The 24949-nt window shown below is 39.1% G+C and overlaps 1 protein-coding gene across 1 annotated transcript in view; it reads left to right on the top strand.

Annotated features, from left to right (window-relative positions):
• Positions 1 to 24949, top strand: part of PHEX (phosphate regulating endopeptidase X-linked) — a 196210-nt gene that overhangs the window by 22442 nt on the left and 148819 nt on the right. The window contains exons 4-5 of the mRNA XM_033118058.1: positions 21955 to 22041; positions 23118 to 23344. Coding sequence (XP_032973949.1) covers positions 21955 to 22041; positions 23118 to 23344 — 314 coding nt within the window. The remainder of the gene's footprint in view (positions 1 to 21954; positions 22042 to 23117; positions 23345 to 24949) is intronic.

The following is a 24949-nucleotide window of genomic DNA, read 5'->3' as shown; positions in this document are numbered from 1 at the left end:
GGTCTAAAAGTTTTACTTATTTATTTTTTACTTAATTTTACTGAGGACTGAATGAGAGGAGCAAGATGTAAATTAAGTAGGAAAAACCTCATATGGAACCAAAAATACTGCTTTTTCCTTGAGGTATAATTTGCATACAATAGAATGTACATATTTAAAATGTACAAGTCAGTAAACCCGTGTTTCTTAATTTAGGCACTTATAAGCATTATTCTGAGAATGGTCTGTAGGTTTTAGGCGTCTGCTCAGGGGATGTATGGCACACAAAAGAGTAAGAACCCCTGCTTATGTAAGGATTGCTGGAGCACACCTCAAGAAGGTACAGTTTTATTTAATTCCAGCCTTTCAGTGCATCCTAATTCAGGTGTTTTGAGTGGAGCTGGCTATTACATGGCCCCGTGGGTCCACTTGTACCGAAATCTTTGAACAGCCCACTGTCTAGGATCCCTGGATAATGGGCACATTACTGACAGTTAATTTGTGTTTATAAGGATATTAGATGGAACCAGAGATTTGTGTTTGGAGATTTGTGTCAATGCCAAGCCTTGAACTGATTAAGTGCAGGCTTTATGGGATTACCTATGCCACTGAATAATATATTTATAGGTGAAATTACTGAGTGTTGCCAAATGACTATTATGAAAACAGAGAGGTAAAGGTCAACACCCAACTGGAGATGATACAGCTTTTGCTGTGGTGTAATCAAAAATATTTACAAACAGTTCAAATGTTTGAAAATAGTAACATACCAAGTGCTGTTTTTATTCATAAGTACATGTTATGATGTGTATGAAAGAGCCCACTCGTCGTCTGATGGTGAAGACAGGGACCCTTGGTTGAACTTGGAAGAGTAGAGGTGAGAGAGGGATTATAAATCTGGAGGTGCTGTGAGTGAAGGTCTAAGGAGAAGACTGAATCAATATAACTTGGCTTTGTTGGAAGGAAGGAATAAGCAGGGCTGTTGTGAGATGACGGGAGTGAGATGGGTGGATGGAGGATGTCAGCATCCATTTGTGAGATTTTTGACTTGCAGCAGGGAATGCTAAGGTTTCTGAGAAGTGGAGCGAGAGCCTGGAAATGCTATGCATGGGGAAAAGGAGTGGAAAGGCAGACGGGGCGGCAGGCATTTTTGGAGAGTAAATACTGCAACACCTTATGAAAAGTTTCCTGCTAGTTAGCTTGAATGTTGTAGGAAGAAAGAAACATTTTACTTTAGAAGATTGTCAACTAAATTTAGGTTCTTTTGACTAAATATAAGTTCTTTGACATGACTAATGACACAGGATATGTGCATCCTGAGAAAGACATACACACCTACAGTGACACTTCTCAGCCTGCCTACACCCAGGCCTCATTTTGCATGGTTGGTGTGCATAAGTGTATTTTACTTTGCAGTAGTTCAGAAGGGTTGAATATTTTTGTTTTGTTTTTTTAAATTTATTTTTCTTTAAAAAAATTTTTTAAATTAAATTTATTGGGGTGACATTGGTCAGTAAAATTATATAGGTTTCAAGGGTACAATTCTATAATACATCATCTGTATATTATAACGTGTGTTCACCATCCAGAATCTCCTTCCATCACCATATATTTGACCCCCTTTACACTCTTCTACCACCATCTTACTCTCTGGTAACCACTAAACTGTTCTCTGTGTCTATGAGGTTTGTTTGTTTGTTTTTTTCTTTTTTTGCTTTGGCATCTTTCTCTTTCTTTTTTTTTAAAATTAAAGTTTATTGGGGTGACAATTGTTAGTAAAATTACATCGATTTCAGGTGTACAATTCTGTATTACATCATCTATAAATCCCATTGTGTGTTCACCACCCAGAGTCAGTTCTCCTTCCATCACCATATATTTGATCCCCTTTACCCTCATCTCCCACCCCCCACCCCTCTTCCCCTCTGGTAACCACTAAACTATTGTCTCTGTCTATGAGTTTTTGTTTCTCATTTGTTTGCCTTGTTCTTTTGTTGTTTTTGGTTTATATATCACATATCAGTGAAATCATATGGTTCTCTGCTTTTTCTGTCTGAATTATTTCGCTTAGCATTATACTCTCAAGATCCATCCATGTTGTCACAAATGGTCCTATTTCATCTTTTCTTACTGCCAAATAGTATGAGTTTTTGTTTCAGTTTTATATCCCACATATGAGAGACATCATATGGTTCTCGACTTTTTCTGACTTATTTTGCTTAGCGTGATCTCAAGATCCATCCATGTTGTCACAAATGGCAGTATTTCATCTTTTCTTATGGCTGAGTAATAGTCCATTGTGTATGTGTATCACATCTTTATCCAGTCATCTACTGAAGAACACTTCGGTTATTTTCATGTCTCAGCCACTATGAATAATGCTGCAATGAACATAGGGATGAATATATCTTTACAGATAAATGTTTTTAAATTTTTCAGGTAGATATCCAGAAGAGGGATTATTGGGTTGTATGGTAATTCTATTCTTAATTTTTTGAGGAACCTCCATACTGTTTTCCATAGCGGCTGCACCAGTCTGCATTCCCACCAACAGTGTATGAGGGTTCCTTTTTCTCCACAGCCTCTCCAGCACTTGTCTTGTTGATGATAGCCATTCTAACTGGGGTGAGGTGATAGCTCATTGTGGTTTTGATTTGCATTTCCCTAATAGCTAGTGAAGTTAAGCATTTTTTCATATATTTGTTTGCCATTTGTCTTCTTACATGAAGTGTCCTTTCAGGTCCTCTGCCCATTTTTTTAATTGGATTGTTTGTTGTTTTGCTGTTGAGTTGTATGAATTCTTTATATATTTGGCATATTAGCCCCTTATCGGAGGTGTTGTTTGCCAAAATCTTCTCCCATTCTGTTGGTTGCCTCTTTATTTTGTCGATGGTTTCTTTTGCTGTGCAGAAGCTTTTTAGTTTGATATAGTCCCATTCATTTATTTTTGCTTTTACTTCCCTTGTCTTTGGAGTCAAATTCATAAAATGCTCTTTGAACCCAAGGTCCATAAGTTCAGTATCTATGCTTTCTTCTATGCAGTTTATTGTTTCAGGTCTTATATTTAAGACTTTGATCCATTTTGAGTTAATTTTCATACATGGTGGCAGATAGCAGTCTAGTTTCATTCTTTTGCATGTGGCTTTCCAGTTTTCTTCGCACCATTTTTTGAAGAGGCTTTTTTTTCTCCATTGTATGTTTTGTGTCCATATTTATGTGGGTTTATGTCTGGATTTTCTTTTTTTATTTTTTTAAAGATTTTATTGGGAAAGGGGAACAGGACTTTATTGGGGAACAGTGTACACTTCTGGGACTCTTCCCAGTCAAGTTGTTGTCTGTTGTCGTTTCAATCTTAGTTGTTCAGCTCAGGTCCAGGTCCAGTTGCCATCACCAGCTGCAGCGGGTGGAGCCCACCATCCCCTGCCGGAGTCAAGGAGTCCAACCGACAACCTTGTGGTTGAGAGCCCGCACTCCAACCAACTGAGCCATCTGGCCACCTGGGAGCTGAGCTCATTGACTTCATTTTAATTGCGGAGGGCGCAGCTGGCCCATGTGGGAATCGAACCGGTAGCCCCCCTGCCCAGAGCTCGCGCTCCAACCAACTGAGCCTCTCGTCCGCCTTATGTCTGGATTTTCAATTCTATTCCATTGGTCTGTGTGTCTTTTTCTGCCAATACTATGCTGTTTTGATTATTGTTGCCCTGTAGTACAAGCTGAAGTCAGAGAGTGTGATACATCCAGCATTGTTCTTTTTTCTTAGGACTGCTTTGACTATTCGGGGTCTTTTGTAGTCCCATATAATTCTGATGATTTTTTTGTTCTATTTCTTTAAAAAATGCCTTTGGGATTTTGATGGGGATTGCATTAAATCTGTATATTGCTTTGGGTAATATGGCCATTTCAACTATGTTGATTCTTCCAATGCGTGAACACAGAATATCTTTCCATTCCTTTGTGTCTTCTTCAGTTTCTTTTAATAGTTTTCAGTGTATAGGTCCTTCACATCCTTTGTTAAGTTTATTCCTAGGTGTTTTATTCTTTTTTGTTTTTTGCAACTACAAAAGGAATTGATTATTTCATTTCTTTTTCTGAAATTTCATTGTTAGTATTTAGGAATGCAATGGACTTTCGTACATTGATTGTGTATCCTGCAGCTTCACTGTATTTGTTTTTAACAGGTGTTTGGTGGAGTCTTTAGGGTTTTTTGTATAAACAATTATGTCATCTGCAAAAAGTGACAATTTGACTTCTTCATTCCCAATTTGGATGCCTTTTATTCCTTTCTTTTGCCTGATTGCTCTGGTGAGGACTTCCAACGCTGTGTTGAAAAGCAGAGGTGATAGGGGATAGCCCTGTTGTGTTCCTGAACGTAGAGTGAAGGACTTCAGTATTTCTCTGTTAATTATGATATTAGCTGAGGGTTTGTCATATGTGGCCTTTATTATGTTAAGGTATTTTCCTTCTATACCCATTTTATTGTTTTAATCATAAATGGATGTTGTATCTTGTCAAATGCTTTTACTGCATCTATTGAAGTAATCATATGATTTTTGTCCTTTATTTTGTTGATGTGGTGTATCACATTGATTTGTGTATGTTGAACCATCCTTGTGCTACTGGGATGAACTCCACTTGGTTGTGATGTATAATCTTTTTAATGTATTGTTGTATTCGATTTACTAGAATTTTGTTTAGGGTTTTTGCATCTGTATTCCTCAGAGGTATTGGTCTGTAGTCTTTTTTTTGTGTTATCCTTACTAGGTTTTGGTATCAGGGTAATATTTGCCTCATAAAATGAGTTAGGGAGTATTGCCTATTCTTCAATTTTTTGGAAGAGTTTGAGGAGGACAGGTGTTAGATCCTCTTTGAATATTTGGTAGAATTCACTATGAAGCCATCTGGTCCTGGACTTTTGCTTTTGGGAAGGTTTCGGACGACTGATTGAATTTCCATATTGTTGATCAGTCTATTTAGATTTTCCAGTTCGTGATTCAGCCTAGAAAGGCTATATGTTTCTAAGAACTTGTCTATTTCTTCTAGGTTATTGAATTTGGTGGCATATAGCCCTTCATAGTGTTCTTGCATGAGCCTTTGTAGTTCTGTGGTAACCATGGTAACTTCTCTTTCATTTCTGATTTTGTTTATTTGTGTCTTTTCTCTTTTTATCTTAGTGAGTCTAGCCGAGGGTTTGCCAATTTTATCAATCTTTTCAAAGAACCAACTCTTTGTGTTGCATTAATTTTTGTTGTCTTTTTGTTCTCTGTTTCAGTTAATTCTGGTCTCATTTTTATTATTTCCTTTCTTCTGCTGACTTTGGGTTTCATTTGTTCTTCTTTTTCTAGTTCTTTAAGGTGTAACGTGAGGTTATTTATCTGGGAGTTTTCTTGTTTCTTGAGATAGGCCTGTAATGATACAAATTTCCCTCTTAATACTGCTTTCACAGCATCCCAATTATTTTGACATGATGTATTTTCATTCTCATTTGTTTCTATGCGTCTTTTGATCTATCCTTTTATTTCTTCTTTGACCTAGTCATTCTTTAGTAGCACATTGTTTAATCTCCACGTATTTGTGATTTTTCTTGCTTTCTTTTTGCAGTGTATCTCCAATTTCAAAGAACTGTTGTTGGAGAATATGCTTGGTATGATTTCAATCTTTTTAAGTTTGCTGAGGCTAGTTTATGTCCCAACATATGGTCTGTCCGTGAGAATGTTTCATGTACATTAGGAAAGAATGTATAGTCTGGTGTTCTAGGATGAAGTGCTCTATAAGTGTCAAGTATGTCCATTTCATCTAATGTGTCATTTAGGGCTGCTATTTCTTTCTTTATTTTCTGTTTCGCTTATCTGTCCATAGCTGTCAATGATGTATTTAGGTCCCCTACTATGATTGTGTTTTGATAAATTTCTCCCTTTAGTTCTGTTAGTAGTTGCTTTGTATATTCAGTGCTCCCTGATTGGGGGCATAAATATTGATGACTGTTATGTCTTGTTGTATGATCCCCTTTATCATTATGAAATGTCCATTTTTGTCTCTTGTTACCTTTTTTATCCTGAAATCTGTTTCGTTAGATATAAGTTTAGCTACACCTGTTTTTCTGTGGATGGTATTTGCTTGGAGTGTCAATTTCGACCCTTTCACTTTGAGTCTGTATTTGTTCTTGTAGCTGAGATGTGTCTCTTGGAGGCAACATATGGTTGTGTTTTGGTTTTCTATCCAATCTGCTACTCTGACTTTTTATTGGTGAGTTCAGTCCATTTACATTTAGGGTGATTATTAATATATGAGGATTTCCTGTGGCCATTATATCTTTTGTTTTCTGGTAGCTTGGTGTCTCCATTGTTTCTTTGTTTTTGTGTTTCTGTCTGTTATTTTAGTTTAGTGGTATTCTATGATTTTTTTTCCCCTCTGTTTCCTCTTTTTTATGTTATGTGTCCCAGTTCTAGATTTTTTTTAGTGTTCCCATTAAGTTTATATAAAAGAAAGTTTCATATATACAGTAGTCCTTGTTCTTTAGCATGCTTATCTCCATTCTCCTTTGCAAATTCAGACCTTTACTCCCTCCCCTGTTATGGTTTTGTTGTCACAAATTATCCCTATTTATGCTATGAATTCATTTCTGAGTTGCATTAGCAAATTGTCTTCTTGTTGTCTCTCTCTTTTTAATGTTTTTAGTTCCTTTACCCTTTATGTTAGGTTTAAGTGTATAGGGCCCTATGCTATGTAGGGGTTGCCATTTCCTGCTTCTGTCTTCCTGTTAGTCATCTTACTCATAGTTTTGTGTCCTTTTGTCTTTTTGTTTCTGGTAGAACAACCTCCTTCAGTATTTCCTGCAATGCAGGCCTTGTGGTAGAAAATTCCTTCAGCTTCTATGTATCTAGAAAGTTCTTTATTACTCCTTCATATCTAAAGGATAACTCTGCTGGATATATTATTCTTGGCTGGTAATTTCTGTTTCAATAAGAAATATTTCTTATTGAAAAATTTCTTATTAAAAAATATTTCTTATTGAAAAAATTCTGTTTCAATAGTTTGAGTATTTAACTCCACTCCCTCCTGACTTGTAGAGTTTCTGCCGGAAAAAAAAAAAATTGGATGATAATCTAATCAGCTTCCTTTGTAGGTTACCATCTTCTTTTCCCTGGCTGCCTTGAGACTTGTTTCTTTGTCATTGATTTTTGACAGTTTCGATATAATGTGCCTTGGAGAAGGCCTTTTAAGATTGAGATAATTGGGTGTCTTGTTTGCTTCTTGGATTCGAGGATCTAGTTCTTCCCATGGATTTGGGAAGTTCTCGTTGACCGAATAGGCTCTCTGTGCCCATCTTCCTCTCTTCTTCTTCTGCTTTACCCATTATTCTTATATTGATTGCTCTTTCTGAAAGAGTCAGATAGTGCTTGTAGAGTTCTTTTAACTCTCAATTCTCTCTTCTTCTGTGTCATTTACAGATTTCTATTTTCTATGTCACTAATTCTTTCCTCTATCTGGTGAGCTCTATTTTCTAAGCTGGCTATTTCATTCTTAATCTCTTTTATTGAGTTCTTCAGCTCCAGAATTTCTATGTGGTTCTTTTTAAAAAATGTCGGTCTCTTTGGTAAAGTATTCATTTTGTTTGTTGTTTTATTTCTGAGTTCATTAAACTGCCTATCTGAGTTTTCTTGAATCTTGTTGAGTTTTTTCAGAACTGCAATATTGAATTCTCTGTCATTTAAGTCACATATTTTCATGTCTTTAAGTTCATTTTCTGTAGATTTTTCGTTTTCTTTCTGAGCTGTCTTGTTACCTTGATTATTCATGGCAATTGATGGATTATTTCCCTCCCTAGGCATCTGTAGGAATGTATTCTGCAGCAGGTTGATATGAAGAGGGCTAGTAGAAGAGATCTTTCTTTTGTTTTCCAGTAGGTAGCGCCGGAGAGTTTTATTTTATCTTGCCCTGTTTCAGCTTCTTGCAGTGGAAGATTCCCTGGGGAGGTGGGCATCTCCTCTGTGACCAGGTCACTTCAGTCTCAGGGCACCACCCCCATGGGACTATGTGGTGGGTGATGGGGTTCTGAGCCCCTGAAATCCCAGTGCTGCCCCCGCAGCCTGATACAGAGCTGTGCACCTCAGCAGCCCTGGGTTCCCGCCCTGCCCCCCTTCCCCACCTCCGCCAGGATCAGCAATGAAAGGCGGGCTGGGAGAGGCTGCTGATGTGTTTGTGTCTTTGTTCTCTTCTGAGTAATGGCGACTGCCAGACCACAGCTGCCTCCCCTCTGTATCTCCTCCCTTGTCACAGTAATTAGCCACAGTGTGTGTCTGCCACTCAGGACCTGTCTCTCCAGTTTGCAGGGCTGCAGATATTCTGCTCTTTAATTCGACACTGCTACAGTTTCTTCTGGGGCCCACTGCTAGCACTGGGAGAATGTGGGAATGTTGCCAGGCTTCGTGGCTTTGTTTTCTGCCTGGCAATGAGGGCTGCTAGACCACAGCTGTCATACTTCTGTATTCGGTCTTTGCCCCAAGGTCTCTGCCCCAATCGCTTGGTTCAGCCTTATTATATGCTGATCACTCAGGAATGCTGGGGCCATAGAGAGTGCACCTGCAGTCTCAATCACCCCCTCTCCCAGGACCTCAGTGAGCTCCAGGCTGCATCTTCGATCCTGGTTTCTGCATTTCTCCCTTCCCTCCTCTCCTGTTCACCCCAATTCACCCACCTTCAGATGTTTCAATGCGCCGATCTCTCACATGTGTTGATCCCTCAGATGTGCGGGAATTCTTTGTCAAATTATAGCAGTTCGGCTTGTCACTTCAAGGGGAGACATCAAGGGGACACCTCATGCCACCATATTTCTGATGTCACTCCTAATTTATTTTTCAATTATAGTTGACATACAATATTAGTTTCAGGTATACAACATAGCGACTGGACATTTATATACCTTATGAAGTGATCACCCTGATAAGTCTAGTAGAAGTGTTACATATTTTTGAAAAGCCAGTTCCTGAAAGAGGAGGAGGACTATTTGGAAAGGGAAGAAAAATCCTAGCTGGCTTCAGTGGTAACAGTTTGGAGGCAAACCCACGTGAGCTTTGGTGGTAACTATTCCTGAAGCTCCTCCAAGTCCCCACGTGTTCCTGCCGTTGGTTGCCAGAAGCCAGAATAATAATGGAGCTGAGAATGTGGGATTTCTGCAGGAACTTCCAGGGTCATTCAGCCTTCATAGCAGAAACAGATGACTATGCTTTTCTGGGCCTTGAAACCTACATCTTAGAGAAACAGGTCAATCGCTTACCTTTACTATACTCCTGGTTGGTCAATGGCAAAACTTGCGTACTAGAAAAATTAAAAAGTTGGTCACATACAAACATGCGTGGCTGAGCTGAGTTGAAATTTTTATCCTTGCATTTCCAAACTCGCTAATGAGAAGGCTTTAGCTGTGTTCTCACCCCGAATTCTGAGAACTTTTTAACTGCAACTTGAAGGTGTAGATGGGTGGAGCATGTTTATAATGTGGCAAAATCCATATTCTCCCCTGATTTACTACTAATGGGGGATATTTCCTCATTGCTGTGAAGTAAACTTTTAGTAGATTCCAAAAACAAATTCATAAGAGGACATCATTCAGAGAAGGGCCTAATAGGGCAGGCACTTTATAGAGGTGACCTTACTTATGTAATAATACTCCTAGTTACCATTTGTTGAACTTTCTAAACTGAACTCCCAACATGCCTATAAGATGTAAAATTTATCTGCATTTTGTAAATGAGGAAATAAAGGCACCAAGCAGTTCAATAATAGCCCAAGATCATACAGCTAATAGGTAATGGAGCTAGGGTTAGAATTCACACGGTTTGAACCTTAGTGTCTGGTAAAAAAGCCCTGAAAACTAGGGAGGTGGCATTATCCCATTGTACAGTTGTGAAAGCTGAGGCTTAAAGAGGTTAAGTCATTTAGTCATATTCACACAGCTAGTGACCTATAAAGGCACCTTCCAGAGCACTGTTGTCCAATAGAAATGTAATGTGAGTTACAAATGCAAGTCACATGTAGTTTTACATATTTTCTAATAGCCACATTAAAAAAGGAAAAAGGAAATATGTGAAATTATGTATTTTATCTAACCCAACATATCCAAAATATTATCATTTCACATAGTCAATATAAAAAAATTATTCACAAAACAGTTCACATTGTTTCTTTCCTACTAAGTCTTTGAAATTGGTACGCATCTTGTACTTGCAACATATCTCCACGTGGACCAACCACATTTCAAGCAGTCGATAGCCCCCTGTGACTACTGGCTTCTGTGTTGTACGGGGCAGTTCTAGAGCAGTGCTTCTTAACCCTGGCTGCATATTAGAATCACCGGGGAGCTTATAAAACACAGATGCCTGGGTCCGATCCTTCGAGGTTCTGATGTAATTGGTGTGGGGTGTGGCCTGGACTTCTGGATTTTTAACAACCACCTCCCCCAGGCAATTCTAATGTGCAGCCACATTTGAGAACCTATTAAAGGGTGATGCCCAAACTAACCAACTAGAGAACTGTAGCCACTGTCTATTGGAGAAGGTTCTGTGAGTTTTCTGAAATGACCTAACTAATATATTAATTTTTCTCAATTTACGTTTCCCAACATTTTGGCCGATTCCCAGAATAATGTAAGAAAAGAAAAGGTTTCCTTTCTCCTCTTGATCTACACATTGGCTGGATACATACCAGTACAAGTAAATTAAGACATAAAATTCTATTATTTTAATTGAGGTCAGAGGTGTTGATGTCAGTCTGGAACCTCTGAGCTGTGGAGAAAAGGAAGTTGGGGTTTGAAAGCTGTAGGACGTTGCCAGAATGAAACATGTCTAGTGGGGAATGCGTGGGAAGTGCTGGGTGAGGAAAGGAGGCAATTGTGGCTCCGGCTGAGGTCTGAAGCCTGCACAGCCCACGGTGTGGCAGGACGCCCACGAAGCTGCTCTCGCCAGAGGCCTCACATTGACTTCCCACTTGGCCCAACTTGTGTTTCTGCCCCTGAGACCTGGATGTGAAACCCAATATTCAGGAATTCAAATGTCTCATCTCAGCCGGAGGTTCAGTTGTCCTTAAAATGCTTTTGGAACCATTTGGAATAATTTTTATATTGCCTTCTTTTATTTAAATTAAAACACAGCTTTAATATTCCGGACACATTATTTCCCAGAATGAAAAATGCTGGATCTTCTGTAGTGGTAACACTATAGTACATGCAGTTTTGTTGGCTATATTTATTTGACTTAAAATTAAGCCAGAGAACACACAAACACTGCTGTCTTCCATAGCCTTAACTAAATTAATACCATATTCCATGAAATCAAAAATACTGTCAACTGTAAGATGCGCCATTATTTCATGTGTGCTAAGAAAAACTAAGCTGTTACAAAAAATGCTTTCTTATCACTTGAGATTTTTATTTTATTTTCATTGAAAGCATTCTTTTAGACTTAGACATTAATTTTATCATATATTACTCTTTTGCATTCATTAGAAAGGAAAATGCAAGCAAAGGAGATTGGTTATGGTATTCCTAAAACTTCTTCAGAGTCTTTTTTATTTCAAATCATTGGTACTTTTGTTTTCTCACAAAATACTGTCCTTTTCCCATCAACAACAGCAGTGATTCAGCATTTCTTTAAAAAGTGCTGCTCAGTTGTTTCAGGGATTTTCCTTCAGGACGGCCTTTTTGGATATGCAATAAGTTTTCATTCCATTGTCAAATTGTAGTGAAATCTTTTGAAGACATTTTAAGTGACAATTTACTAGCCATGCAACCAACTCATTTGAAGTGCAGACTGTGAGAACTGCTACATGAAGTTCATGCGTGGGCAGACAACGGCAGCTACAGCATGACTGCCTGGCTGACAGTTTTAAGATGGATTCCGATTTCAGAGATATTAAGATCTGAAAACAATGTGCTTCTTAGAATTCATGATATATGGTATGTAAATTGTATTTCCAATAGTCCAGGCTCCCCAACTGCTTGTCACATCCACCTTGTTTATGTGCTTTAAACAATTTTAATGAGATTTGTGTGATGTTCCCTCCTCACCATACCTAGGCTTTAATACACCATGGTGTATGAGCTACACTCTCCCACTTCCTTCTTCCACTCCATTTTGCAGCTGCAAAGCTGTACGTTACTACCGTTCTTCCAAACCTTTAATGTGTACATGAATCATCTGGGAATCTTGTTAAAATGCGGATTCTGATTCAATAGGTCTGAGAAGGGACCTGAGAGTCTGCATTTCTGGCAAGTTCTCAGGAGTTGCTCACGCTATTCTTCTGGAGACCACACATCGAGTAGCCAGGCTTCGCTACATCTAAGGACACGGTAAATCACGGAAGAAATCCAGCGCCTCTTCAGGGTGCATGTAGTTTAGGTTTTCCTACATTCATATTACCATTTTGATGAAAACCTGTATATTGTAAACATCATTGTATTGGGTAAATACAAAGATTTCTTAGGATAAAAAGAAAACAAGAATTTTCTATGTCCTGTCTTATGGTACAAAGAGAGATATTTCCTCCCCATAATTTCTTTTCTGAGCAATTTGTTCATTTCATTTTCCCTTGCCTTCCTCCTCAAAAAACTTGGGCAACTTGAATTTATTAGGAAATCTGCATGTAATTGCAGATTAATAACCTACCCATTAATACCACATTAGTTCATTGTGATTAATAGCATCTATGTGAATGCTTAATGAATTAGTAATGAAGGACTATTTGCTTTAAAGTGTCAAGAGAACATTCCATGTAAAAAGGCACTACCCATAACAGGAAAATTAATTATATGCTGGTTGGATAATAGCTTGTCATGCATAAGATATGTTTGTTTGGAAAGCCTCATTGGTGTTGATATTTGCACAGTGAGAGATACTTTTTAAAACATGCATGGACCTTTTAATTTATAAAATGAGAAGGGAATTTGTTTCTATCAACAGTTAAGTAATATGGGAGCTTATGTTTATGAGAGAGAGAAACACACACGCAAAATGTAGTTAGTGTACTCCACAAATGTCACTAACCGGAGACTTCCTATAGTAGCCATTTATATTAAGTTCCAAATCGAACTGCTTCTATTACCTGCTGTCTATTCTGAATTCATAAATTCACTTCCCTAAGGCCCAAATGTTTTTGTTGCTAATTTTATTCCTTTAGTGAGTCATTTGTTTTCTGTGTGGATCCTTACTCTAATTCTGTGATGTCGGTCATTATTGTTTATTTCTGTCTTTGCCCTACATCCGAGGAAGCGAAGGTCAAAGAAATTATGTGACTTGCCCAAACCAATCCAGTCATATAATTTGTCCCCCACAGATTACGGGTCTAACATTTCAGATGTCTCCCATTTTAACCCAGGCGGAAGGAGCTACATGAGCAGAGGCTCTGTCCAGCTGGTGCCTTTGAGGAAACCCAAGAAGCCCAGTGTGATTGGAGTGCAGAGTTGGAAGGGAAAAGGGACAAAAGACAAAACTGAAGAGAAAGGAAGGGCCAGAGCACGCAGGCCTTATAGGTCATATAAAGATTTTAGCCTCTGCCCCTGGGCAGTAGGAAGCCATTTGTAAATGTCATAGCAAGGGACTTGATGAGTGCTGCATTTTGCCAGAGAACACTGGCTACATGTGGAGAGTGGCTTGGAGGAGGGAGTTCATGTGTGGAGACCAGTTCTGAAGGCCCCATCATGCTCTTCTGTTGTCTAGCTTGGGATCCAGATGAAGGTCGAGTTTGTCTTTCTTGTTACAGAAAGCCCCAAGCATTATCGGTTATCCTTTTCTCTCTTTTCTCCTCAGTTCAGCATGAAAGGACTTTGTCTTTTCTCTGCAGCCCCTGGTTTCTTTGAACTTAGAAGGTGCTTTGGCAAGCACCCCTAGTCACCGGCAGAAGCTGCTAGGGCAGCTGCAGCAGCAGCCACTGGTTGCGGAAGTTAGCTCTTGGCTCATTGGCCGTTTTGGCCCTTTGGATTCTCCACTTGTGTCAAAGGTGCTATTGCTCTTTTGGAGGAGAGGATTTTGGATAGACAAGGAAAGAGAGCCCAGCTTGTAATCCCTCAGTGTCAGAAACCCAATTTTAGAGAGACAGCCTCCCTCGACCACACTGGTTTGAACAGCCAAGAATAGAACCTCTGCTGCTCTTACCTCCTCATAGAAGGTGGGAGTGAAAACAGGGGTTAGTTGGGAAGTGGCTTTTTAAACCTGTGTTTATAGTGTTTTGATGCCGCTGTCATAGATGAGGGAGGAATTGTGAAGTCTGGAGCTCAGATTTTTTAGGATTTCAGGGATGCAGTATTTATCCCATATTTATCCCACTCTTCCTTCCCATAGGGTGTGGTATCAGCTGGAGTTGAAAATAGCTTCCCCGTGTTGTTGTTTTTTTCACTTTGGGACTGTTCTTGGCATAGAGCTGATCTTTTTTTTCTCTTGGACCAGTGAATCGACCCTCATCTCAAACCCTTACTACATTTTATCTTTAAGAAAGGAACTTTTATATATCCCACATATGAGTGAAATCATAGGTTCTTACTCTTTTCTGTATGACTTATTTCACATAATATGAGACTCTCGTGATCCATCCATGTTGTCGCAAATGGCAATATTTCATTGTTTTTGAAAGCAAAAAATGAACCAAACCAACTAACCAAACAAACCCATAGACACAGAAAACAGTACGGTGGTTATCAGAGGTGAATGGGATGAAGAGGGTAAAGGGGATCAAATATATGGTGACAGAAGGAGACTAGACTCTGTGTGGTGAACACACAATGCGATTAATAGATGATGTAATACAGAATTGTACACCTGAAACCTATGTAACTTTAGTAATAATTGTCACCCCAACAGACTTTAATTAAAAAAAAGAATTATACACTTGAAACTTATATCATGTTATTAGCCAATGTTACACCAATACATTTACTAAAAAAGAAAGGAAGTTTTTAAAGTTTGGTTTTATAGACGTGAAGAACTAACTTAGACCTAAATGGGCCAATGCAAGGAAAGTGTTTCCAAAATAAAACAAAGTAGTGATCTCCTTGAAGAATGTTGACATTGAACTAAATGGAGCTGCAGAGTGAGGAAATTAGCAAAGAAAGGACAGAAGCTCCTTATTTAATCTTGGATGGGGAGAGGAATGGGGGAGGAGGAAATCTGGACTGGTGATATGTCCTGGGATCATAGGCATGAATAAAGACTGGTGACAATTGTCAACTATACCTCAATAAAGTTGGGGGATAAAAGGAGGGCTGGTGAGTGCTGTTGGTTTAAAGCAGTGGTTTTCACAGTGTCTTCCCTCAACCTGCAGCATTGGCATCACCTGGGAATTTGTTAGAAATTCAAATTCCTGGGCCCCACCCAGATCTACTGACTCAGACACTGGCAGAAAGACCTAACACTGTGTTTTAACAAGCCCTTCCGATAATACTGATGCTGCATGGTCAAGTTTAGACTAGGGCGTAATGTGAAGTCCAGCCTAAGGGGCCAGCTAATTTTGTTCTAACCTCACCAGGCCTCCCACCTCTAGCTGGGTGCCTCAGGAATGTGTGTCTCTGGTCACAAATAGGGTGACAGGGCAAAGGAGGTAGATGGCTCGGCACAGAGTTCACCACTGCAAAAACAAAAACAAAAACAAAAACACAAGCCTCGATGTAACCAGGGAAGGCTTTTATTCCAGTTATGATTGAGAGATCTGTCAAGAAAGTCCATGAGGGTGTTGCTGCCTCTGGTTTAGCCACTTGGGGGCCGAGTTCTCACCTAGGAAAGCAACTTGTGGAATTTTACTGGGTACCTGCTAGTAGAATGAACAGGAGTCAGGGACCTGGGTCCAAATCTGAGCTCTAATCCTTACTAGCTAAGTTTCTTTGGATAAGTTCTTAAGAGCTTCTCACCTGTAGAATGGGGTTAATGATATATACCTCTTAGGGTTGGTGGGGGATTAATTGAGGTCATGTACAATACACCTGGCTCAGAGCAGGTATTTAATAAATGAATGCTGTCACCACTGGGTGCTTGGATGTCTCAGGATTGCTCAGGAAGGACCACTGCAGGGGGTTTATAACGATACATGGCCTTTTCCTTGTAATGTTAAGATGGTAGAAATAGGAGGCAGGAAAAAAATGTAATTAGGGTTTTTACTGTAGGAAAAAAACTGAAGGTGGATTTTAATGATTTTAAGTTCAGCACAGGCCTTACATTGAATTATCTGCTAAGATACAAATTATCTAAATATGAAAGCTATTTTATTTATTTATTTATTTATAAAGAAGGGCACAGCTCACAGTGACCCGTGTGGGGATCGAACTGGCAACCTTGATGTTACTTACTAGCACCACGCTCTAACCAACTGAGCTAACAGGCTGCCCCATGAAAGCTATTTTTATGAGTTAAAATACCATATTGGCAGATTCATTGTAATACTATGCTATCAAAGAGTAATATTAAAATTTAATTTATATTATTTTGCAGCGTAACCCTGATAAGTGTAATCCTTATAAATTCTCTTATAAGTGAACATAATAAAAGAATTACATTCTATTAGACTTTTGTAGTGTCCGGCAGTTTTATGAAATTGACTTTATTATGAACGAAGAGGTCTTTTGTGTTAAAAGAGAGGTATTTTTATGTTATTTGGTAACCCATGATTTAGATTGATGAGTTAGAGGTTTTTGATTCCCCTAAAATAATCTCTGCCCCCTTTTCTTAAACTGATGCCAGCCAACAGTTATCATTTATACAATGATCATAAAAAATGAGCAGAAAAGAATTCTGACAGTTTCTTTCCTTATACTTAGGTGGGAGTTTTCCAGAACAATGAGAAATACCAGCTCTTATTTTCAGTATGTCAAACAGGCTCAGTTAATCCCATGCTTGACCGGCTATGGGGCCGAGGAACTGCAGTTGAGTGTCACACAATTCATGTGAAAATATGAGGGTTATGGGATCCACAGACCATGACTTAGTTAACTTGAATTTTATTTTTTAATGAGAATGACAACGGGCTTTGCAAGCTGATTTAGAGTCTCCAGGTTTAACTGCATACGAGTTTAATACCCATGCAGTGTGAGTTAGAAAAATGAAATTTCTCAGTACGGTAAATAAACAGAAGAGCATGTAAACCAAATTGAAGTCTGTAGCCTGGAAAATCAAGGACTAAAAATAGTAAGATTAGAGGCGACATTCAACCATGGACCATCCGAAGGTGGCTTTTAAGTACCATCAAAGGAGAAAGCAGGCCATGATATGGTAGGTTAAAAAAAATAAAATATATATATATATATATATATATATATATATATATATTAAGGGGGCGGGAGAGAGAGAGAGAGAGAGAGAGAGAGAGTGAGAGAGAGAGAGAGAGAGAACATTCCGTTCATTGTGTAGGTGTGGGAGGGCACACCTTTCCTTAAAATGTAGATTTGGTTTTCCAGAGTTGTTATTTTTTGTGTTCTTTCTCTCACTAGAATTAAGAGGGCACTCTCCCTGATTTCTAAGGGAGACATGTTGGCATGATGTACGTGAAATTAAGAATTCACCTTGGTGACATTTGACATGAAGATTTTAGATTGCAGTTGCCATTTCCGTTAAGCAAATCGGGCAAACAGCTGCAACATTCATTGTGTCTTAGCAAGTAGCCAGAGGATCCCCTTTAGAACAGGCACACAGAAGGAGTTCCGGTCAGGAGAAAACACAAATGAGTATGTTTTGAAAGGATTCCTGTGCTCTCGGACCATCTCATTCAAATGGCGTCAGCTCAGCATTGAGGTTCTTGGTGGGTGTTTGCTCACAGGCCTAAGACTGTGCATGTGGAGGTTTTGAAAATAGTATTAGTTGGGAAGGTCCTAAATATTGCAGAAACTTCAAATGACTGGCCTGACCTGTACGTGCTGGTTGTAAGCTCTTGACTTACGAGGGGAATGCTGAGTCCTTAGGAGTCTCGTTCTTCCTTGGGAATACCCTCTTCCTATTCCAGAGTTCTTCCTCAAGGCCCTCTCTGAGGAGGAGGAGTGAATTGAGTGAGTAGAATTGATAGTCCTATCTGGCTTCTGAGCTTAAAGAGGTGGAATGCTAAGAATCCCCCACCTCCGCCAGCCTAGCAAAGGAGAAGTGGCTGATTAAGCTGAGACCATTGACCATTGGTAAAATGAAACTTAGATATCTTAAAAACTGGTGTTTATGAAAACAGATGAAGTCTTGAATTTCATTGTATGATATAGGGACTGGAATGTGAGAAAAGGAGATTATGGATGTTAGTATAATCAGGGCATTGCCGATTATAAAAAGAAATAATGAAAGAAGTCAGTCCCACTTCTCACAGTTTCTATTAAGTTGGATGAAAACCTCTCTCAGACTTTCCTTGTCAGGAACATCAACCACGCCAAGACTAGGCTCTGGGTATTCACAGATGCACTTGACCCAGCCCCTGCCCCAAAGAGTACTCAATCCAATGGAGAATAGCCATTGTTAAATGAATGCCAACTGTGTGCACCAAAACTATTTTTTGGTAATATTTGAAGCCCAGTGACCAAAAATACCATCTTAAAATTCTCCCATGATTTGTCCCCTGTGAGGCCAGGCTTGTGTTGTGTTATAGGCTTGTGTCCGTACTGTGGGCAAAATCAAATTCTACATGGATTATAGATCTAAATGTGAAACAGTAAGGATTCTAGGGAAAAATGTGAGAGAATATCTTCACGACCTCAGGGCAGGCAAAGATTTTTTAAATAGGACACAAAATGTACTAACCGTAGACAGAAAACAGTGGGCAAATTGGGCTACATTAAAATAAAAAAATTTGATTCATTGCATGATACCATTAAAAAATGAAGTCTATGGAATAGGAGAAGATTTTGCAATGCAAATAATTCAACAAAGGGCTTTTGTGTGGAATATAAATATAAAAAACTTCTGCAAATCAATAAAATTAAATTTCCCAATAGAAATATGGGAAACAGACTTGAGTAAGCACTTCACAAAAGAGGATGTTGGTTGTTTTGATTGGAGGTAGTGATTGGAACGGAACAGAAGGTGCTTCTGAGATTCTGGTCATAATTAATGTTGGTTACGTGGGTGTGTTTACTTTGTGAAAATCCTTCAAATTAAGACCGGTGTATAATACTTTTATGTATGTATGTTACAATTGCATTGAAAAAGTTTACCTAAAAAAAGAAAATACCTGGTTTTCCAGGATGAGGAGTGTGAGCAAAATATTCTCAGATATGAACACTAACTGCAGAATGTCTCTCATCTTGGAACATGCCTCAACTACGGAAACAGACAAAATGATGAGAACATGGGACTTTGCAAAGTGGCCAAGGCAGGTCCAGTTTGTGAAATAGCCCTACACACGGAGTGGCAGTGTCTCATGTTAGCATAAGGCTTTGGCTACCACTATTCTGGGAAGGGAGGAGAAAAAAGCATTTATGGAAGAAGCACTAGAAACAATCTTGATCACTTTACAGTTTTGGGGGTATGACTGACTCAGTCTGTAATCCTGTTTAAGCCACCGTTGATTGCTCACTTACCATGTGTCCTGGCATCGAGATAGGAACTTTCTGTACATTAAAATGTTTGATCCTCACCACAACTCTGGGGGTTAGGCAATATTATGATCCACATTTACAGGTGAAGAAACTGAGGCTTAGAGAGATTAAATAACTTGCTGCTCAAGTTCCAGCTCGAAAGTATCAACAAGCTGCAACTGGAACCCATGTCTGTGTGATTTGAAAGCTCACCACCCCTGACAGGGCTATTATGTTGCCTTTTCTAAAAATAAAAAAAAATGTATTTGAGCATAAAGAGAAGGAAAAATACTTACATAATATATGTAATGTTTAAATTTGATGATCAGGAGCACTTTGAAATCAAGTTTAAAGTCTGAGGTTTATTGCACTATAGGTTTTTATGAACTGGAGTTTTCCTATTTCTGTTAGGAATACCTGGATGTGGGTCGAAGACTGAGAAATCTTCCAAGGAACAACGCAGATTTAGATGGGAATGCCCTCGTGTGGGCTACCCATGAGCCCTTCTCTGTGCTTTAGGGACATTTTAATAACCTGAGTAATTGCCTTTGATAGGCAGCCTTTGTTTTCTACTCATTAATGACCCTCTAGACTAGATTTTATTCCTCTTAACACTCGTTCAAATACAGAGATACATAAATTGGATGCTACCAACTGATTGCCACATCACTGCCTGCATATCATGCTCTCCTGCCTCCTTGAGTATAAAGGGAAGGAGAGGAGAAGGGGGAAAAGGTATGACAGGGAACCCATGATAGCTGAATTTGTTTTAAAAGCCAAACTCGGATACAGAAATCAGAATTTTGATATATACAAATTATTGGTACGTGGTTAGCATTTTGGGACTGCCCTACTTAGCATATACATGTCCCCTTTTTTCCTTCTTGTGATACAGGCTGCCTTGGCGTACACTCAGGTACATATTTAATACTTTGAGTTCCTTTGCTCCCGTGGCTTGTTTTGGGTCCTCAGGGTCTTCATGTTTGCAGTCTGTGTAGCATTTATAGCATTGGAATAACATCCCATCCTAAATGAAATTTGGATATTTCCTTTTACATGTGTCTCCCCAACAATCCAATGACTGTGGGGGCAATATGGCAGAACGGCACACGATCTGATTTGAATAGAAATATACGGGGGTATGGTTTTAGAGCTTTCTGTTTATTAAAAAAAAAAATCTTTCTTTGTCCTAGGGCCTAGTTATCCCTCTTTTACTGCTGTGTGATACACAAGAAAGAAGCATTTATACAGGTTGAAATAATTGAAAATGCCCACATCCAATTCAACTTTATTTTATTTGAATCTATCTAGTTACATGACATACAAGTGCTTATTAAGAAAACTGTACAGGAGCTCTGGATTGTGTTTTTTTTTTTTTTGAAATATAGAACTTCTAGTTTAGAAGTACGTTCCACTTCAGGGAATGTGTAATTATTTATTAATTTGATTAGCACTGTACATTGTGTCTTGAAGCTATTCAGAGTACTGTAGGAGCATCTGTTGTACCATCATTTGGATGCCACTAGGTTGTTTCAGAAATACCCTAAAATGCAGGGACAACTGCAGTTTGACATAGCTCGATGTAGGCATTGCCACAGTGCTTCATAGGGATTCTTCGTCTTGGCTTCGTGTAGGTAAATTGATGCTCTCAAGTACATCCAAGGTGGTCTTTTTTAGGGAGGGTGGTTTTTCATTGAACCTTGGCTTTCCTCTTTCCTTACTTAACAAAATAGTGACAACTGTCATTTTCAAACTTCAAACAGTAGCATCAGTGATTTTATAAATAGAAAATCATTTTCCAGGCGGGCTTATGTCTACTCTGGCAACCATTTTATACACATGGCCTCATTTAAATGGCCTGGACTTTAAATGTGGAAATGGGCAACTTTTCAGGCAATTTCGGTAGGCTTTCCAATCTCGCCTCTCCATTTCCTGTCTAAACAACTTCTTCTATGTCCACAGCATGTTTATACAACATTGAATAAAACTTCTAATGGGAAATTCCTTCCAGGTGACCTCCCTGAGAGGCTGGGCTGTGAAGAAATCTTAAGAAACCCAACCCTGATGAAATTGCCTCCATTGAGACTATTACTCGGCACAGAAACAAGGAACAGAATTCAGTTATTTTTGGTTTTTGAATAAATGAATTCTGTTTCTTTGTGTGTAGGTGGCAGAAAACATTAACCCCTGCAGAAGGTCCAGTCTCAGTTGAAAATTGAACTTCTGGTTTCTTTGAGTTAGGAGAACTGTGGAGAAAAGAATGCCAAATTGTTTTTATTTGAACCTCAAGCAACTTGGAATTGGTTCTGTCATTTGCATATCTTTTATAGATGTGTCTTTTCCAGGTTGTCTGTTTTTACATTTAATTTTCTGGAGGCTGGGACTGTGATTATCAAATGACCTCCAACTCAGTACTACATGTGGGTGGGTACTAATGAATTCTTTCTTAACCTTCCTAGCACTTTTGGAGAAATCAATCAGTAGGAGGCGGGACATCGAAGCCATACAGAAAGCCAAAATCCTTTATTCATCTTGCATGAATGAGAGTGAGTAATAAAGAAAATAAAGTATTCACCACCCTTATTCTTCGGAGTTCTTTTAATGTTTAAAGATATTGTTTAAGGAAAACAGAACTACTAAGAATTCTGTTAATGTTTAAATGTGTTGTTTAAGGAAAGGAACAACTCTTAAAGACTAGACTTTTACTAGCTCTGTCTTAATGTTCTCTTGCTGCCTTGATAGTGAAAATAATTTTATTTCTATGGCTTGGATTTTTTGGGTACCAGTTACTCCATGAGGAAATTGGGTAGGGTCAGAAGAACAAACCCCATTGTATATGGTTCAGAAACCAGAATCCAGAGGCCAGATCTGGTCTGAGAAGGAGCCTGGGACGTTGCGTGGGAGTGTTGCTATGTCCCCTACGGATCTATTGGGGCCTAGAAAAATCCAGATTCCCAGGCAGGCCAGGCTCCTGCTTCTCCGTCAGCCTAACAGCCATCTTTGTTGGGTGTCGTAGGCCTGTCTCAGCGTCTTGGGTCTGATTGGAATGAAAAGAGACACTTGTCATTTTACCTGGTCTGCTTTCTCAAGGCCATTGCAGGAAGAAGCCAGTGCCTGTGGGAAGTGTGTTAACTTGTTTCGGATTTGGAGTATTATTTGGTGAGCTATAATAGAAGAGGGCAATAAAAGATGATGAAAGAGTCTGAAGCATTAATTCACTTTTATTGGGGAGTGATTGCTTTATTGAGCAGTTTCCTTTACCTAGGATTGTTTCTTAGCTAAGAAACAACAAGGGTTGTTTCTTAGCCTCACAGAGTATTATCAGCCTAATGTAGTTCATTGGCTGGGGCCGATGTAGTGAGCCCATGTTTTTTGTAGGGAATATACAGCAGGTTCCCTAGTCAGCTCTTCTGGCAAGAGCACCAGGATTAGACAGTCACATTGCAGTGTGAATCATAGGTAGCTCTGTCTCTGGTTATGCTTAGTCGGCTACACCTCTCCCCAACAGCTGAAATGTTAAGTTGGGGCCTTATGGGAATTTTCTATTGAGAAGATACTCTCAAATTCTAGTTTGGTGATCCAGTTTGTAATTCTAACTCTATTCGTATTTGTTCCCTTTCAGAAGCGATTGAAAAAGCAGATGCCAAGCCGTTGCTACACATTCTGCGGCATTCACCTTTCCGCTGGCCTGTGCTCGAATCTAATATTGGTCCTGAAGGGGTTTGGTCAGAGAGAAAGTTCAGCCTTCTGCAGACACTTGCAACATTTCGTGGTCAATACAGCAATTCTGTGTTCATCCGTTTGTATGTGTCCCCTGATGACAAGGCATCCAGTGAACACATCTTAAAGGTATATAAGGGGGACTCGTTCATCATGTTTCAGTCCAAGGTTAGCCTTTTGGGGTGACTTTCCAGGGAAAGAGACTCATACCACCTTAGTGAAACGATAAGGTAAAAATTCTGTTAAACATTAGGATCTAGAATATTACGCCTCCTCCCAGATTTGCAGAATGTAAATCATGAACAAACCAGCTTTGTCTGCCTTTCGGGAAGCCAGTGAATGAGTTTCAAGTGATCTGGCCCTCAAATATTTACTCTGAGCATGTATGGGGCCCTCAAATTCCAGTGGGGAGAGAGCTGCAAAGACTTTCTGAACTCTGCTCTTCTCCTCACCTCCTCATTCCCCTGACAAAGGAGAGAACACATGCCATGATTCCTTGTTCCCCCTTCACTAACATTTTGTATACACACCTAAAATTTCACTGTCAAGTTCAGTCTGAATCTCTCCTCCTTCCTTACAAAAGATAAAGTGAAACTTATTCTAAGCGCTTGGTTGCATTTTCTGTTGGAAGAGTAAGGATCCCTTCTACAAAGGAATGGGCCACGTAGACATACCTTTACATAGATTATTACGTTGGTAAAATCAGGACACTGTTAGAAAACTACCAACGATGACAGATTCATCAATGAACGCTCAGCAAGAATTCAAATAACATTTCTCAAATTGTTTCATTTTGAGCCTACTGTTTTTTTTTTTGCTTCCACAGTAACTGACTAATAATGAAAATTTTGTTGAACCACTGATTCCCCCTCTCAAGTCTTTTGAATCAGAAAATATTAATGATATATTGATATTCAAATCATGGAAGTGTAAAACTTAGAGTGTGTTATACCCTTTCCTAAAATAAATCAGCTTTTTAGAATCCATAGCTTTTTGATTTATACCAAGGGGTTGGCAACTTTTTTCTGTAAAGGACCAGACAGTAATTATTTTAGGCTGTGTGAGCCATATGGTCTCTGTCTCAACTGCTTAACTCTGTCGTTGGACCTGGGAAAGCAGTTGTAGACAGTATGTACATGAGTGGGTGTGGCTCCGTGGCGGGCTGGCCTGCAGGCTGTAGTTTACCCATCTCTAGTTTAGACAATGGAAGTCTCAATAAAAAACCTTCAGTCACTGAAAGAATTCCCATCTACTCAAGAGGAAATTCTTAGTTCCAGAGACGGCTGTATTTCTGAGTTGGGGGATAGAACAACATGGCACTGAGATATATTCTAATGCTATCAGGATAAGACAGGCTGTGCAAGACACAATGATGGTCATGGTCCAATTGACATCTGTTTTATGTTAATAGATTACTCTCTTTAAAAAACCAACCAACCAGGTTTTAAGACTGTCATTCCTTTTTTTTTGTTGTAGGACATAGGTGGAAAACCACTGGTGTAATGGGAGAAATAGTAGGCGTTGGTGTTAAAGAGATTGAGGTTCATGTGTGACCGTGTGATTTACTCATTGAATATCCTTGTGCAAATTGCTTCGCCTCTCTGAGTCTCAGTTCCCCCATGTGTATTAAAGGGTGAATTAAAATTTGCTTTTCACTGTTGCTCTGAGGTTTAAGTGAGATGAGTTTTGTGAGTTTACAGGATACCTGCTTGTTGGTACACAGTAGCACATGAC

Source organism: Rhinolophus ferrumequinum, chromosome X (assembly GCF_004115265.2).
Source record: "Rhinolophus ferrumequinum isolate MPI-CBG mRhiFer1 chromosome X, mRhiFer1_v1.p, whole genome shotgun sequence".
Lineage (NCBI taxonomy): Eukaryota > Metazoa > Chordata > Mammalia > Chiroptera > Rhinolophidae > Rhinolophus > Rhinolophus ferrumequinum.
This window is presented reverse-complemented; position numbering and strand designations above follow the sequence as displayed.